At 37.9% G+C, this 16,929-nt stretch overlaps 1 protein-coding gene across 1 annotated transcript in view; it reads right to left on the reverse strand.

Moving 5' to 3' along the window:
• The window catches only part of CWF19L2 (CWF19 like cell cycle control factor 2), a 193,664-nt gene that overhangs the window by 141,613 nt on the left and 35,122 nt on the right, over positions 1-16,929 (reverse strand). The window contains exon 6 of the mRNA XM_082660925.1: positions 483-576. Within this exon, the coding sequence (XP_082517051.1) occupies positions 483-576 (94 nt within the window). The remainder of the gene's footprint in view (positions 1-482; positions 577-16,929) is intronic.

A 16,929-nucleotide genomic window follows, 5' to 3' on the forward strand; every position in this document is an offset into this window, starting at 1 on the left:
TATAAACTCAAATATAAAAACATTATCGAGTATAAAAATATTTAATAAATTTGCTAACATATTATAGTTAAAATAATCTTCCCAAGTACTAATAATTTAAATGAGGCCTTAAAAGACTGCATGTTTTATCATTGCTTTCCTATATGTAAACTGAACCTTTAGTAATAATCCATAGATGCTCATAATATAAAACCATACAAATTTCACATCAGATAATCAATATACATCATTGTTCTGCAAATACATAAACAGACACAGATATCTGCAGACTAGATCAAAATTACAGCATCAAGCAGAAATATTTAAATAATAACTAGTGATAAAATTTAGATTTAATACATCTCAAAATCTGATTTAGATTATTATTCATTTTTGGAATTCATAATACATCTTGCCAATCTACTAGCAGACTCAGTTGATTCCCTTAGGAATACCAAGTTATAAGAAATGCCTGTGTGGCTACAATCAAAATATGAAGATACCTTTAGTAACTGATGACACATTACAGTCTTCTGGTGGAAGACCTGTTCCACCATCCTTCCAGTATGGGTTCAATTCTCTTTCCAGCAGTCTGAACTGGAACAAAACATTTTCAGAGGTCACAATTTTAAAATAACCCCACCATAAAATATATTAATAAATTAAAAACCTGAGACTCAGTTAACAATTGTAACCTTAGGGAAATACTTTAAAAACTCTTAAGACACACTCTTTTCTAACTTGCAGGAAATAATGTCTAAATTAATATTCATTCAATGCTTTTCTTGAATACCTACCATGAATCAGAATTGTGCTAGATGCAGAAAATGTAATAGTCAATATGCCTAACACAGCCTTTGCTAGCTTATGAGATAGTGAGGAATACAGACAATATACAAGTAACTGTCAAGTGCTTTGAAGACAGAAGTACAGAGTGTTAAAGCCATACACAATTCAAACTCCTCTCATGCTGACAAATCAAAGACTTCCTAAAGGAAGTAATATGAGTACTATTAGACCTAAGGATGAGCAAGAATTAGCCAGTTTCTTCTGTGGGAAAAGAGAATTAAGAGGTTCCAAGTGTAGGAATAAAAGCATGTTCATAAAGCCCAAGAGGAAAGAAAAAGCACTGCACCTTTAGGGAACAAAGTAATTCAGACTGGCTAAAACTTGAGAAGCATGAATGAACATCAATAAGAGATTAGGTTATAGAATAATCAGGGACTAGGCCACAGGAACCACTTTAAACTGCTATTGGAGCTTTCTGCTGGGGCAATGGTAAGTCATAAACATGATCAGCTTTGTGTTACACAAAGAGCAAACTGGTTTCAGAGTGGAGAAAAGACTGGAGAAAAGCAACATTATAGGTAGGAAACCAGTAAGAAGATTGTGGCAGTAATCAGGAAAAAGATGACAGTAGCCTAGTCACAGTGCAAGTGTCTACTGTGTTCCAAGCACTATGCCAGGTACTGGGGCTATAATTAATAAGCCAGGCATAGTCCTTACCGTCAAAGAAATTATGGCCTTGAGAAAGGAGAAAGACAAGCAATATTAATATAGAAGAGTGCTATGAAAGTAAAGACTGCTATAGAAACATATACTAGGGGTATCCAATTTGACTTAAGGGGTCAGAAAATGCTTCTTAGAACTAATAATGGCAATTATTAGAAATAATAATGGCAATTAGATAGAGAAGAATGGAAAGAGTTAAATGTTAGTTAGCTTCCAGAACCAACCTTTGAAAACAAAAATGTTGGATAAAAAATTTTTAAAAAGCATTTAAAATGTATTCATGAGCTGACAAAAAAGTACAGAATCTCCAAAGAACAAAATTTAAGTTAGGAATTTCCTGGCGGTCCAGTGGTTAAGACGCCGTGCTTTCACTGCAGGGGGCGCGGGTCCGATCCCTGGTCTGGGAACTAAGATCCCACATCACATGGTGCGGCAAAAAAATAGAAAAAAACAAACAAAAAAATTTTTATGTTAAAGGTTAACTTAGAGGGATAAGCAAAGTAGTAAGGATTTGACTTCTTATAATGTACACACAAAAAGATTCTGCCACCTCCCTTTTTAGCCTACTGTAAAATCTCACAGTATCTACAATTTCTTCCAGTGGTCTTATTTGGACACTCAGAGAGATACATATCAGATATTCAACAGGATAACAAAGACTAAAATTACAAACTGAGGAGGACAATTGACAACTGGTAAGACGAATTATGAGATACTATCTGAAAGTACACAAAAGACACAAGACTGAATATATAAAGAACTACCATCAGTAAGAAAAAGATAAAAAACATAAACAAGCAGTTCATACTATAAGAAATCTAAATGACAAAAAAAGAGATCTCTCCTAGTAATCAGAGGAATGCATATTAATACATGAAATACCATTTCTCACACATTATTCAGCATGACATAATTTTAAAGTTTGACAATACAGATACTAAGTATGGTTAAGAAACATACATTGTTGGGGCACAATAAATTGATATAATCTCTTTGCAAGTGTTTGTGAAAGAAAATAGGTGTGTACTTAATAACTTAGCAATTCCACTTCTAAATATGCACTATGGAGAAATTTAGCACTGCTTGTAATAGTTTGTAAGAGTGAAAAACAAAATATCCATTCCAAGAGGAATGGATATTTACAGAATGGCAGAGTTAGATTATGAAAGACTATACAGTGATTGAAAGGAATGAAATAGAAATAAAATACATCAACATGAATCAATCTCTAAAACATGCTCAGACCTTCTAGTCAAGAGATTTATTAAAGTTCAGTTCATGTTGCCATGTTTGTCTCTGCTCAGGACAAACCGAAAAGATATACAAAATATAAAACACTGCTAAGTTCAAAACAAGATAAACCCATCTCTGTGGACCAAAAACAGAAGAGAAATGCAAAGCAGTAAGCATAACTGAAGCCACATGACTACTGGGCTCTATGTGCAAGCAGAAAACGTTAGTCCTTAGTTCAATTTCTGAAACATAATAAATACTAAAGGTGCTCCAGCATATACAGGGGAATGGAAACAAAGCCAAGGACTGGAGTGGGGAGATGCCCTGCTTATGAAAAAAGGTTGAAAAATTGGTATGCATCTCTATGTGCTATAGACTGGTTTTATAGATATGTGCCATAGATCTGAAGCTTACAGCACAATGTGAGAAAGAAGCCAAGAAGACACAAAGACTTGAGCATTGGCTTTCAAGCTTTTCTGTGACCTTGACCCATAGAGAGATTTTCTGTGTGTATGTGTATCCAAAACAAAGGTTTTAGGAAACAAAACGTATATTTGTTACATGTAATACATGCTGATATTTTATATTTTTAAATGATGACAGCAATAAATTTCTGACTCACAATATGAAAAACATTAGCATAAAGCACAAAAGAAATGATATCCTCAATATAAAGAAGACATATGAAATCAACATGCTTCACACTGAAGCTTCAGTTAAGGACCATCATTTTAGTCTTCTTCCTACGATCTTCATTTATTTTCACTCCCATTACAGGAATTATCATTTGATTCTAAGGCAAGGGCCATATTTTCCTCAAAATAAACCAAACATTTATCATGTGTTAAGAATACGATGATGTAGGAAGGAGAGATCAAGATGGTGGAGTAGGAGGATGTGGAGCTCACTTCCTTCCAAGAACACAGCAAAAATACATCTACATGTGGAACAATTCTCACTGAAAACCAACAGGAGACTGGTAGAAAGACTCTTATACAACAAAGGCTGTAAGAAAAATCCACACAGATTCAAGTAGAAAGAGAAGAGAAGCCATCAAGTCAGGAATTGTGACCCTGGGAGGGGACACAGAAAAGGAAGGAGATTACATGGACTCAGAGATCCTCCCTGGGGGGTGAGCAATTCAAGCCACATATTGGGTTCCCTAGTCCTAGGGTCCAATGCCAAGAAGACAAGTCCCCTTAGCTGATTGGAAAACCAGTGGGACTAACAGGGGGACTGTAAGAAACCTAGACTCTGCTCATGAAGAGCACATACAAATTTGATTACTCTCAAAACAAGGCAGCAGAAGTAGACTTAAACTGCCCCAGGACTCTGGCCAGTTTCCTACAACACCCCCAGCCCATGCTCCAGCCTAAGCCGAGTGCCCACTACAGCACCACTTGCTCCATGGCACAGTTCCATACTGGCGCAAGGGATGCTGCACCCAAGAAGAGTACATAGTTGTGAGAAATGAACCCTGCTCAGATCTGGAACAGCATCTGAATGGAGTGACGGCAACCACTAAAGGTGCTTGGCGAGGCAGCACATCAGGAGCAGTCTGTAACTCTGACTGGTCTGGGACCACCACAGCCCACTCCCTGACCGAAGCCAAGTGCCCATTCCAGCCTCTCTTGCTATGCCATGCAGCTCCAAACTGGGGCAAGGGCTACAGGACTGAGGGGAGTATGCTGTTTTGAGGGACAGAGCTAACCTGACCCAGAATGGCATCTGACGGGGGTGGGGGAAGGTGGCAGTCGCTGCAGCTGTTTAGGGAAGCAGTTCATTGGGTGAGGTCCGAAACTCAGACTGGGGTCCAGAACACCACAGCCCACACCTGACCTTTGCCGAGCACCCACTCTGGCCCCTCTTGCTCCAATACTTGTCCCCTCTGGGGCAAAGTACTGGTGCTAGGAACGAAAAGAGTACACACTTAAAGGGAATGGAGCCAGCTCACTCCCAAATAACAGGGCTTCTGCTCCAGGAACTTGGGGCCCTACACCACCTCCAATAAGGTGGTGTTGGTCACTGAGCAGAGAAGAACCCCAGGCTCACACCTGGCTCTGACTCTAGTCCCTCCATCTTCCAGTCTCACCTCCTACAAAGGTGACAGCTGCCAGCACACCCTGTGGAAAGATGTGACTCATGCTCAGGTCAGATCCAGTTCTCCCATCAAAGCCACTGGGCACATGGAGACTGCATAGAAATGCTCCCACACAAGGACACTCCTTCAAGATCAGAGTAGGTAAATGTTTCACCTAATATCACAGACACAGAGAAAGTTAAGCAAAATGAGAAGACAGAAAACTGTTTCAACTGAAAGAACAAGAGAAAAACCCTAAAGAAACCAACTAATGAAACAGCAGTGAACAACTTAATATACAAAGAGTTCAAAGCATTAATAATAGGAATACTGACTAAATTAGAGGAAAGAATAGATGAACAGAGAATTTTAAAAAGGAACTAAAAAACATTTTTAAAAGACAGAACTGAAGAACATGCTAACTGAAATGCAAAACACATTAGAAGGAACCAACAGCAGACAAAGTGATACGGAAGAAGATGAAATAAAAATTAACTCAATCTGAACAGAAAAAGAGAAACAAGGTTTTAAAAAAATGAGAACAGTTAAGGGATCTCTAAGATAACATCCAGCATACCAACATTCACACTCTAGGGGTCCTAGTAGGAGAAGAGAGAGAGAGGCAGGGCAAAAACGTGTTTGATGAAATTATGGACTGCCAGAACCTGAAGAAGGAAACAGAAATCCAAGTACAGGAAGCACAGAGGGTACTAACCCAACCCTAAAAAAATGTTAAAGCATTTTCTCTAAGTGGAAAAGTAAAAGCTACAACAAGTAAGAATCTATAGGAAAGGGAAAATCCCACTAGTAAAGGCAAATATATAGTAAAGCCTATGACTCAATCACTTAAATAGGCTCTTACTAAGATTAAGACAAAAAACTGTGAAATCAACTATATCTACAACGAACAGTTAAGGGAAAACATGAATATGTAAAATACATCATTAAAAACACAAAATGTGGTGAAGGGGTTTAGAAAAATGTAAATCGTTTAGAATGTGTTTGAACTTAAATGACTACCAGTTTAAAACATGTAAATATAGTTATAGGTCAACATATATGAACCATATGGTAACTGCAAATCAAAAACCTGTACTACATACAAAAAATCTAAAGAAAAAGGAACACAGGCATACCACTAAAGAAAATCATCAAACCCCAAGGGAAGGAACTAAAAGAAGAAAAGAACAAAGAAGAACTGAAAAACCAACCAGTAAACAAGTAACAAAATGGGAATAAGGACACACCTATCAATAATCACTGCAAATGTAAATGGACTAAATGATCCAATCAAAAGACACAGAGCAGCTGATTGGATTAAAAAAAAACAAGACCCATCTAAATGCTTCTTGTAAGAGACTCACTTCAAACATAAAGACAAACACATAAACTGGAAGTGACAGGATAGAAAAAAATAATTCATGCAAATGGAAATGACAAGAAAGCAGGGGTAGAAGTACTCACTTCAGACAAATTTTAAAATAAAGTCAATAAAAAAAGATAAAGAAGGGCATTATTAACAAAAAGGATTTCAATGCAAGAAGAGGAGATAACACTCATTAACATATATGCACCTAATATAGGAGCACCTAAATATATATATATGGCAAATATTAACAGACATAAAGGGAGAAATTGACAATAACAAATAATAGAAGAGGATTTTAACACCGCACTTACATCAATGAACAAATCATCCAGACAAGAAAACAGTAATCTTTTTTTTTTTTTGCGGTACGTGGGCCTCTCACTGTTGTGGCCTCTCCTGTTGTGGAGCACAGGCTCCGGACACGCAGGCTCAGCAGCCATGGCTCATGGGCCCAGCCACTCTGCGGCATGTGGGATCTTCCCGGACCGGGGCACGAACCCATGTCCCCTGCATCGGCAGGCAGACTCTCAACCACTGCGCCACCAGGGAAGCCCAAACAGTAATCTTAAATGATACTTTGGACCAGATGGGCTTAGTAGATATCTACAGGACATTCCATCCAAAAACAGTAGAATAAACATTCTTTTCAAGTGCATATGGAACATTTTCCAGAATAGATCACATAGGAGGCCAAACAACAAGTCTCAACTAATTTAAGAAGATAGAAATTATATCAAGCAGTTTTTCCAACCACAAGGCATGAAACTAGAAATCAATTAACGGGAAGAAAAATGGAAAAAACACAAAATGTGGAGACTCAACAATATGCTACTAAAAGAAAAACCAATGGGTCAATGAAGAAATCAAAGAGGAAATCAAACAAAACCTCTAGACAAATGAAAATAACACAACTTTCCAAAATCTCTGCTACACAGCAAAAGTAGTTCTAAAGGTAAGTTTATAGCAGTAAAAGGCCAACCTCAAGAAACAAGAAAAATCTCATTAACAACCTAACCTACCATCTAATGGAATTAGAAAAAGAAGAACAAACAAAAGCAGAAAGAAAGCAATTCACATCCGAGAGGAAATAAATAAAACAAAGAACAAAAAAGAAAAAAAAATAGAAATGACCAATGAAACCAAGAGTTGATGTTTTGAAAAGATAAACAAAACTGATAAGCCTTTAGGCAGATTCATCAAGAAAAAAAGAGAGAGGACCCAAATAAAATAAGAAATGAAAGAGGAAAAATAACAACTGCTATCACAGAGATACAAAAATATCAAAACAGAATACTATGAACAATTAATATGCCAACAAATTGGACAACCTAGAAGTAATAAACAAACTTCTATGAACATAAAAACTTACAAGACTGAATCAGGACAAAATAGACCATATGAACAGAAAGATCACTAGTAGTAAAATTGAATTTGTACTTTAAGAAACTCTCAGCAAACAAAAGTTCAGGAACAAATCCATTCCTGGGAGAAGTCTACCAAACATATATAAAAGAACTAATATCTATACCTTCTCAAACTCCTCCAAAAAATTGAAGAAGAGGGAACATTCCCAAATTAATTCTATGAGGCCATCGCTAATTACCCTGATACTAAAATAAAATAAAGACACTATCAAAAAAAAAAATGACAGGTGAATATCTCCAATGAATGAAGATCCAAATATCCTCAAGAAAATATCAGCAAACCAAATTCAACAGTATATAAAACAGATCATACATAATGGTCAAGTGAGATTTATTCCAGGGATGGTTCAATATTTGCAAACCAATCAATATGATACACCACATTAACAAAAGGAGGGAAAAAAATCACATGATCATCTCAACAGACCCACAAAAAGCATTTGACAAAATTCAACATCCTTTGGTGACAAAAACTCTCATCAAAGTTGGTATAGAGGGAAAATATCTCAACATAATAAAGACCATTTGTGACAAATCCACAGCTAACCTCATACTTGATGATGAAAAGCTGAAAACTTTTCCTCTAAAATCAGGAACAATGGGGTTCCAAGACAGCGGAGGAGTAGGAGGATGTGGAGTTCCTCTCTCTCCATGGATGCATCAGGAATACATTTATAGATGCAACAATTCTCACAGAACACCAGCTATACACTAGCAGAAGACCTTATACACCGGAAAGGACTATAAAGATCCCTGCATAACTGGGTAGGAAGAAAGAAAGAAGGGAGAAGGAGGAGGAGAGGAAGCGGGACAGAACCTGCATGCCAGTGGTGGGAGCTGAAGCAGGAGAGAAATTCCCTCATCCGGGGAAGTCCCCTCACCAATGAGGAAATCAGCTGGGAGAGAAGGGAAGCATTTCAGGCTGTTGATGGAGGGTGAAGCGACCGACCTGTGGCAGATGGGACAGAGTGAAAACTACACAGACGGTCTGTACCATGGCCCTAAGTGCCCCGCATTGGGATGTGTGTCCAACAGTGCACACGGGGGCTGGGAACTGGAGCATGGGGAATGGAGAGTAAACCCGGGGCAAGAACTGCTGTTGGCTGTGGGGAGATGGTGTGAGGGAACAGGAGGGAGGAAATAGCAACAGAGAATGCCTATGGAGGAAAACCGGAATGCCATGGAAGCAGGGCACTACTGCTGAGTCACATGCAGGGGGTGGAGCCACCATTGTAGCCAGTCTCTCCCCACATGCCAGCGTCTAGCACCAGGCAATACAAAAGGCCCTGCCAGGGCTGGCCCTCATGAGCCTGTTGCTGGGCACTACAAAAAAACCAGACAGGGCTAGCCCTTGCACACCTGCTGCCAGGCACTAAAAACAGACTGACCAGGGCTGGCCCTCGCACGCATGCCACTGGGCACTAGAAAAGGTTCCCACTAGGGCCATATCTCTTGCGCCCATGGCCGCCAGCTCCCCCACGCACCTGGCGCTGCTGGGGCTCCCACTATCCAAGTAGCCATGCCGCCTCCATGCCCTGTCCTCACCAGGACAGACCCAACTGCTCCAGGGAAGCCTCGGGAGCAGACTCCTGTGGGTGGCCCACACACATAGATGGGGATAAAACCACAGCTGAGCCCCAGGGGTGGGGCAACTAAAAAAGAGAAACAAAAATCTTTCCATCAGTTACATAACTGGCAAATTAAATCCCCGTTATCAGCTAAGTAGATACTGTGCCTATGGAATATCTGAAAGGACAATGAGTACTCCCACAAATGAAAATGGTCTAGCACTGACACCTGTGGACTTTGGGGGCAAGCACACACATGAGTGGGGCCAGATCAGAGTCTCAGCTGTCCCCACAGGGCCCACAGCAGGTCCAGAGACCAGCACAGAGGCACTGGAGGGTCTCCTGAGGAGGCAGGGGTGGGCTGTAGCTCATGGCAAGGACAATAACAGCTGAGACCCCAGGAAAACATTATTATTACTATTAATTTTACTCAGTTTTGATTCATTCTGTTGTTAAGTTTGTTGTTTTGTTTTTTTCTTTTTCTTTGTTGTTGTTGCTATTGGTTTGGGGTTTGTTTGTTTTTTTTACTTTTATTGAGTCTCAATGTTTTTTTTAACATACTTTTGATCTTCTTATATTTCTACTTTTACTTTGCTTTTCTGTTGTTCTGTGCTTTTTCATCGTTTTTTAATATATTTAAAAAATTTTTTATATTTCCATTTTCCCTTTGCTCTTCTGTTCTGTGGGTTTTGTACCCATTACTATTTTTTTTTCTTTTCTTTTTTTTGCAGTACGCGGGCCTCTCACTGCTATGGCCTCTCCCATTGCGGAGCACAGGCTCCAGACGCACAGGCCCAGCGGCCACGGCTCACGGGCCTAGCCGCTCCGCGGCATGTGAGATTTTCCCAGACCGGGGCACGAACCCGTGTCCCCTGCATCGGCAGGCAGACTCCCAACCACTGAGCCACCAGGGAAGCCCCTCATTTCTTTTTTTTTGAATCATTTTTGTCTGTTTTGTTTTCTTTGCTTTATTCTTCAGTTGGCACTCTGCTTTGATTTTGGTATTTTGTTTTTGTTAGTTTTGTTTTTAATTGTTTAATTTTGCCTTGGGATTCTTTGGCTGTTCTCTTGTTTTCTGGTTTCTTTGGTTCTGTTTTTGTTTCTTCTCTGTGTGTGTGTGTGTGTGTGTGTGTGTGTTTCTTTGTTTTTGCTCATTTGATTTTGCTTTTACCATTTGGAGTTTTGTCTCTTTTTTTTTCTTTAATCCATGACAAGCTGCTTGTGGGGTCTTGGCTCCCCGACCAAAAGATGGGCCTGAGCCTCTGGGGGAGGAGGATAGAGTCCAGGATACTGGACTTCCTGAGAATTCCCAGTCCCAGAAAATATTAATCAGCAAAAGCTCTCACAGAGGTCTCTATCCGAATTCAAGAACCAGCTCCACCCAAATGCCTGCAGCCCCCAGCACTAGTTGCCTCACACCAAACAACAAGCAAAACAGGAACACATACTCACCCATCAGCAGACAGGCTGCCTAAAGTCGTACTAAGCTCACAGACACCCCAAACACACCACATGACATGGCCCTTTCCAACAGATGTAAAGGACTCAACTCCACCCACCAGAACACAGGCACCAGCCCTCCCACCAAGAAGCCTACAAAAGCCACTGGCCAAACCTCACCCACTGGGGGCAGAGACCAGAAGAAAGAGGAACTCCGACCCTGCAGCCTGTGGAAAGGAGATCTCAAACACAGTAAGTTAAGCAAAATAAGAAAACAGAGAAATACCTTGCAGATGAAGGAGCAAGGTAAAAAGGCACAAGACTAAATACAAGAAGGGAAATAGGCAATCTATCTGAAAAGAATTCAGAGTAATGATAGTAAAGATGATCCAAAATCTCGGAAATAGAAAGGATCGAGAAGATGAAAGAAATGTTTAACAAGGACCTAGAAAAACTAAAAAACAATCAGTGATGAACAACACAATAACTGAAATTAAAAATACACTAGAAGGAATCAATAGCAGAATAACTGAGACAGAAGAATGGATAAGTGAGCTGAAAGACAGAATGGTGAAAATATAGCAAAAACTAACACACCATTGCAAAGCAATTATACTCCAGTAAACATGCTAAAAACAAAAAAAGAATGGTGGAAATAACTGCCACAAAGCAGAATAAAGAAAGAACAATGAAAAGAATTGAGGACAGTCTCAGAGACCACTGGGACAACATTTAGCACACCAGCATTTGAATTATAGGGGTCCCAGAATTAGAAGAGAAAGTGAAATGGTCTGAGAAAGTATTTGAAGAGATTATAGACAAAAACCTAACATGGGAAAGGAAACAGTCAATCAAGTCCAGGAAACGCAGAGTCCCATACAAGATAAACCCAAGGAAAAACATGCCAAGTCACATATTAATCAAACTAACAAAACTTAACACAACGAAAAAATATTAAAAGCAGCAAGGAAAAAGGAACAAAAAATATAAAAGGGAATTCCCATAAGGTTAACAGCTGATCTTTCAGCATAAACTCTGCAGGCCAGAAGGGAGAGGCAAGATATATTTAAATTGATGAAAGGGAAAAACATACAACCAATATTACTCTATCCAGCAAGGATCTCATTCAGATGCAACAGAGAAATCAAAAGCCTAACAGACAAGCAAAAGTTAAGAGAATTCAGCACCACCAAACAAGCTTTATGACAAATGCTAAAGGAACTGTTATAGGCAAGAAAAACAAGAGAAGGAAAATAACCTACAAAAACAAAGCCAAACAATAAAAAATATGGTAATAAGAACATACATGTTACTTTAAATGTAAACGGATTAAATCCTCCAACCAAAAGACACTGACTTTCTGAATGGATACAAAAATAAGACCCTTATACATGTTGTCTACAAGAGACCCATTTCAGACATAAGGACACATGCAGACTGAAAGTGAGGGGATAGAAAAAGATATTCCACGCAAATGGAAATCAAAAGAAAGCTGGAGTACCAATACTCATATCAAATAAAATAGACTTTAAAATAAAACTATTACAAGAGGCAAAGAAGGACACTACATAGTGATTCAGTGATCAATCCAAGAGGAAGACATAACAATTCTAACTATTTGTGCATCCAACATAGAAGCAACTCAATACATAAGGCAAATGCTAACAGCCATAAAAGGGGAAATCAACAGTAACACAATAGTAGTGGGAGACTTTACACTTACACCAATGGACAAATCATCCAGAAAAAAAAATTAACAAGGACACACAAGCCTTAAATGGCACATTAGACCAGATGGACTTAACTGATATCTGCAGGACATTCGATCCAAAAGCAGAAAAACTTTATTCTTAAGTGCACACAGAACATTCTCCAGGATATATCACATCTTGGGTCACAAATCAAGCCTCAATAAATTTTAGAAAATAGAAATCATATCAAGCATCTTTTTGGACAACAATGTGAGATTAGCTACCAACTACAGGGAAATAAACTGTAAATAACACAACACACAAATGTGCTACTAAATAACCAAGAGGTCACTGAAAAAAATCAAAGAGGAAATCAAAAAATACCTAGAATCAAATGACATTGACAGCACAAGGACATAAAATCTATGGGAGGCAGCAAAAGCAGTTCTAAGAGGGAAGTTTATACCAATACAATCCTACCTCAAGAAACAAGAAAAATCTCAAATAAACAAACTAATCTTAAACATAAATCAACTAGAAAAAGAAGAACAAACAAAGCCCTAGGTTAATAGAAGGAAAGAAATCATAAAAATCGAAGCAGAAATAAATGAAATAGAACAATGAAACAATAGCAAAAATCAATGAAACTAAAAGTTGGTTCTCTGAGAAGATAAACAAAATTGGTAAACCATTAGCCAAACTTATCAAGAAAAAAAGAGAGGACTCAAATCAGTAAAATTAGAAATAAAAAAGAAGTTACAACTATCACCACAGAAATACAAAATATTGTTAAGAGACTACTACAAGCAACCATATGCCAAAAAATGGACAACCTAGAAATAACAGACAAATTCTTAGAAAGGTACACCCTTCCAAAACTGAACCAGGAAGAAACAGAAAATATAAACAGACCAATCACAAGTACTGAAATTGAAACTGTGATTTAAAAACTCCCAACAAACAAAAGATCAGGGCCAAATGGCTTCACAGGCGAATTCTAACAAAGATTTAGAAAAGAGCTAACATCTATCCTTTTGAAACTCTTCCAAAAAATTGCAGAGGGAGGAACACTCCCAAACTCATTCTACAAGGCCACCATCACCCTGATACCAAAACCAGACAAAGATATCACACAAAAAAGAAGATTACAGGTCAATACCACCGATGAACATAGATATAAAAATCCTCAACAAACTACTAGCAAACAGAATCCAGCAAAACATTAAAAGGATGATACACCATGATGAAGTGAGATTTATCCCAAGGATGCAAGGATTCTTCAATATACGCAAATCACACAATGTGATACACCATGTTAACAAACTGAAGGATAAAAACCATATGATAATCTCAACAGATGCAGAAAAAGCTTTAGACAAAATTCAACACCCATTTATGATTAAAAAAACTCTCCAGAAAGTGGGCTTAGAGAGAACCTACCTCAACATAATGAAGGCCACATACGACAAACCCACAGCAAACATTATTCTCAATGGTGAAAAACTGAAAGCATTTCCTCTAACATCAGTAACAAGCATGCCCACTCTCACCACTATTATTCAACATAGCTTTGGAATTCCTAGCCACAGCAATCAGAGAAGAAAAAGAAATAAAGGAATAAAAACTGGAATACAAACTGGAAATGAAGAAGTGCAACTGTCATTGTTTGCAGATGACATGATACTATACTTGGAAAATCCTAAAGATGCCACCAGAAAACTACTAGAGCTAATCAATGAATTTAGTAAAGGCAAAGAACACAAAATTAATACAGAAATCTCTTGCATTACTATATACTAACACTGAAAAATCAGAAAGAGAAATTAAGGAAAAACTCCCATTTACCACTGCAACAAAAAGAATAAAATACCTAGGAATAAACCTACCTGAGGCGGCAAAAGACCTGTATGCAGAAAACTATAGGACACTGATGAAAGAAATAAGAAATGACACAAACAAATGGAGAGATCCATGTTCTTGGACTGGAAGAATCAACACTGTGAAAATGACTATACTACTCAAAGCAATCTACAGATTCAATGCAATCCCTATCAAATTACCAATGGCATTTTGAACAGAATTAGAGGAAAAATTTTCAAATTGTATGGAAACACAAAAGACCCCAAATAGCCAAAACAATCTTCAGAAAGAAAATGGAGCTGGAGGAATCAGGATCTCTCACTTCAGACTATACTACAAAGCTACAGTTATCAAGACAGTATGGTACTGACACAAAAACAGAAATATAGATCAATGGAACAGAAAAGAAAGCTCAGAGATAAACCCACACACTTACGGCCACCTGATCTTTGACAAAGGAGACAAGAATATACAATGAAAAGATATTGATAATGATAAGATAATGAAGATAAGATAATGAAGACAGTCTCTTCAATAAATGGTGCAGGGGAAACTGGACAGCAACATGTAAAAGAATGAAATTAGAACACTCCCTAACACCATACACATAAATAAACTCAAAATGGATTAAAGACCTAAATTTAAGGCTAGACACTATAAAACTCTTAGAAGAAAACATAGGAAGAACACTCTTTGACATAAATCACAAGATCCTTTTTGACTCACCTCCTAGAGTAATGAAACTAAAAACAAAAATAAATAAATGGGACCTAATGAAACTTAAAAGCTTTTGCACAGCAAGTGAAGCCATAAACAAGACAAAAAGACAACCCTCAGAATGGAGAAAATATTTGCAAACGAAGCAAGTGACAAAGGACTAATCTCCAAAATATACACACAGCTCATACGGCTAAATATCAAAACAACCCAATCCAAAAATGGGTCAAAGACCTAAATAGACATTTCTCCAAAGAAGACATACAGTTGGCCAACAAATACATGCAAAGATGCTCAACATCACTAATTATTAGAAAGATGCAAATCAAAACTAATATGAGGTATCACCTCACACCAGTCAGAATGGCCATTATCAAGAAATCTACAAACAATAAATGCTGGAGAGGGTGTGGAGAAAAGGGAACCCTCTTGCACTGTTGGTGAGAACATAAACTGATACAGCCACTTTGGAGAACTGAATGGAGGTTCCTTAAAAAACTAAAAATAAAACTACCATATGGCCCGGCAATCCAACTACTGGACATATACCATGAGAAAACCATAATTCAAAAGATACATGTACCACAATGTTCACTGCAGCACTATTTACAATAGCCAGGACATGGAAGCAACCTATATGTTCATCGACAGATGAATGGATAAAGAAGATGTGTTGCATATATACAATGGAATATTACTCAGCCATAAAAAGTAAGAAAATTGGGTCATTTTTATTGATGAGGATGATCCTAGAGTCTGTCATACAGAGTGAAGTAAGTCAGAAAGAGAAAAACAAATACTGTACATTAAGGCATATATACGGAATCTAGAAAAATGGTACTGAAGAACCTATTTCCAGGGCAGGAAAAGAAATGTAGATGTAGAGAAAGGACTTCTGGACATGTGGGGGAAGGGGAGAGTGGGACGAATTGAGAGAGTGGCATTGACCTATATACACTACCATGTGTAAAATAAATAGCTAGTGGGAAGCTGCTGTATAGCACAGGGAGCTCAGCTCGGTGCTCTGTAATGACCTAGATGGGTGGGATGGGGTGGGGGTTGGAGGGAGGCTCAAGAGGGAGGAAATATATGTATACATATAGCTGATTCACTTTGTTCTGCAGCAGAAACTAACACAACATTGTAAAGCAATTATACTGCAATAAAAAAATTTTTCATTAAATCAAGTATAAAAAAATAAAATCAGGAACAAGACAATGTTGCCCAGTGTCTCCACTTTCATTCAACACAGTATTGGAAGATGTAACGACATCAATCAGACAAGAGAAAGAAATAAAAGGCATCAAAATTGGAAAGGAAGAAGTAAAACTGACACTATTTGCCCATGACATGATACTATATATAGAAAACCCTAAAGTCTTCACCAGAAAACTATTAAAACTAAGAAATAAATTTTATAAAAGTTCAAAATACAGATTAGCATACTGAAATCTGTTGCTTTTCTAAATACTAGTGATGAATTATCAGAAAGAGAATTCAAGAAAAAAAATCCCATTTACAATTGAATCAAAAAAGAATAAAATACCTGGGAATAAACTTAACCAAGGAGGTAAAGGACCTATACTCTGAAAACTATAGGACAACAATGAAGGAAATTAAAGATGATAAAAGAAACAGAAAGATATACCATGTTCACAAATTGTTAGAATGCTATTATAATGTCCATACTACCCAAAGCAATCCCTATCAAAATACCCAAGACATTTTTCAAAGATTTAGAATTAATAATCTTAAAATTTACATGGAACAACAAAAGACCCCAAATAGCCAAGACAATCTTGAGAAAAAAGAACAAAGCTGGAGGTATCATGCTTGCTCACTTTAGACATTACTACAAAGCTACAGTAATCCAAACAGTATGGTACTGGCACAAAAACACACACATAGATCAATAGAACAGAATAGGCAGCTAAGAAATGAACGCACACACCAGTGGTTCAATTGATCTATGACAAAGGAGACAAGAATATACAATGGAGAAAAACAGTCTCTGCAGTCAGTGGTGCTACAACAATGGACAACTATATGTAAAAGA

This window comes from Grampus griseus (assembly GCF_964374135.1).
Source record: "Grampus griseus genome assembly, chromosome: 8".
NCBI lineage: Eukaryota > Metazoa > Chordata > Mammalia > Artiodactyla > Delphinidae > Grampus > Grampus griseus.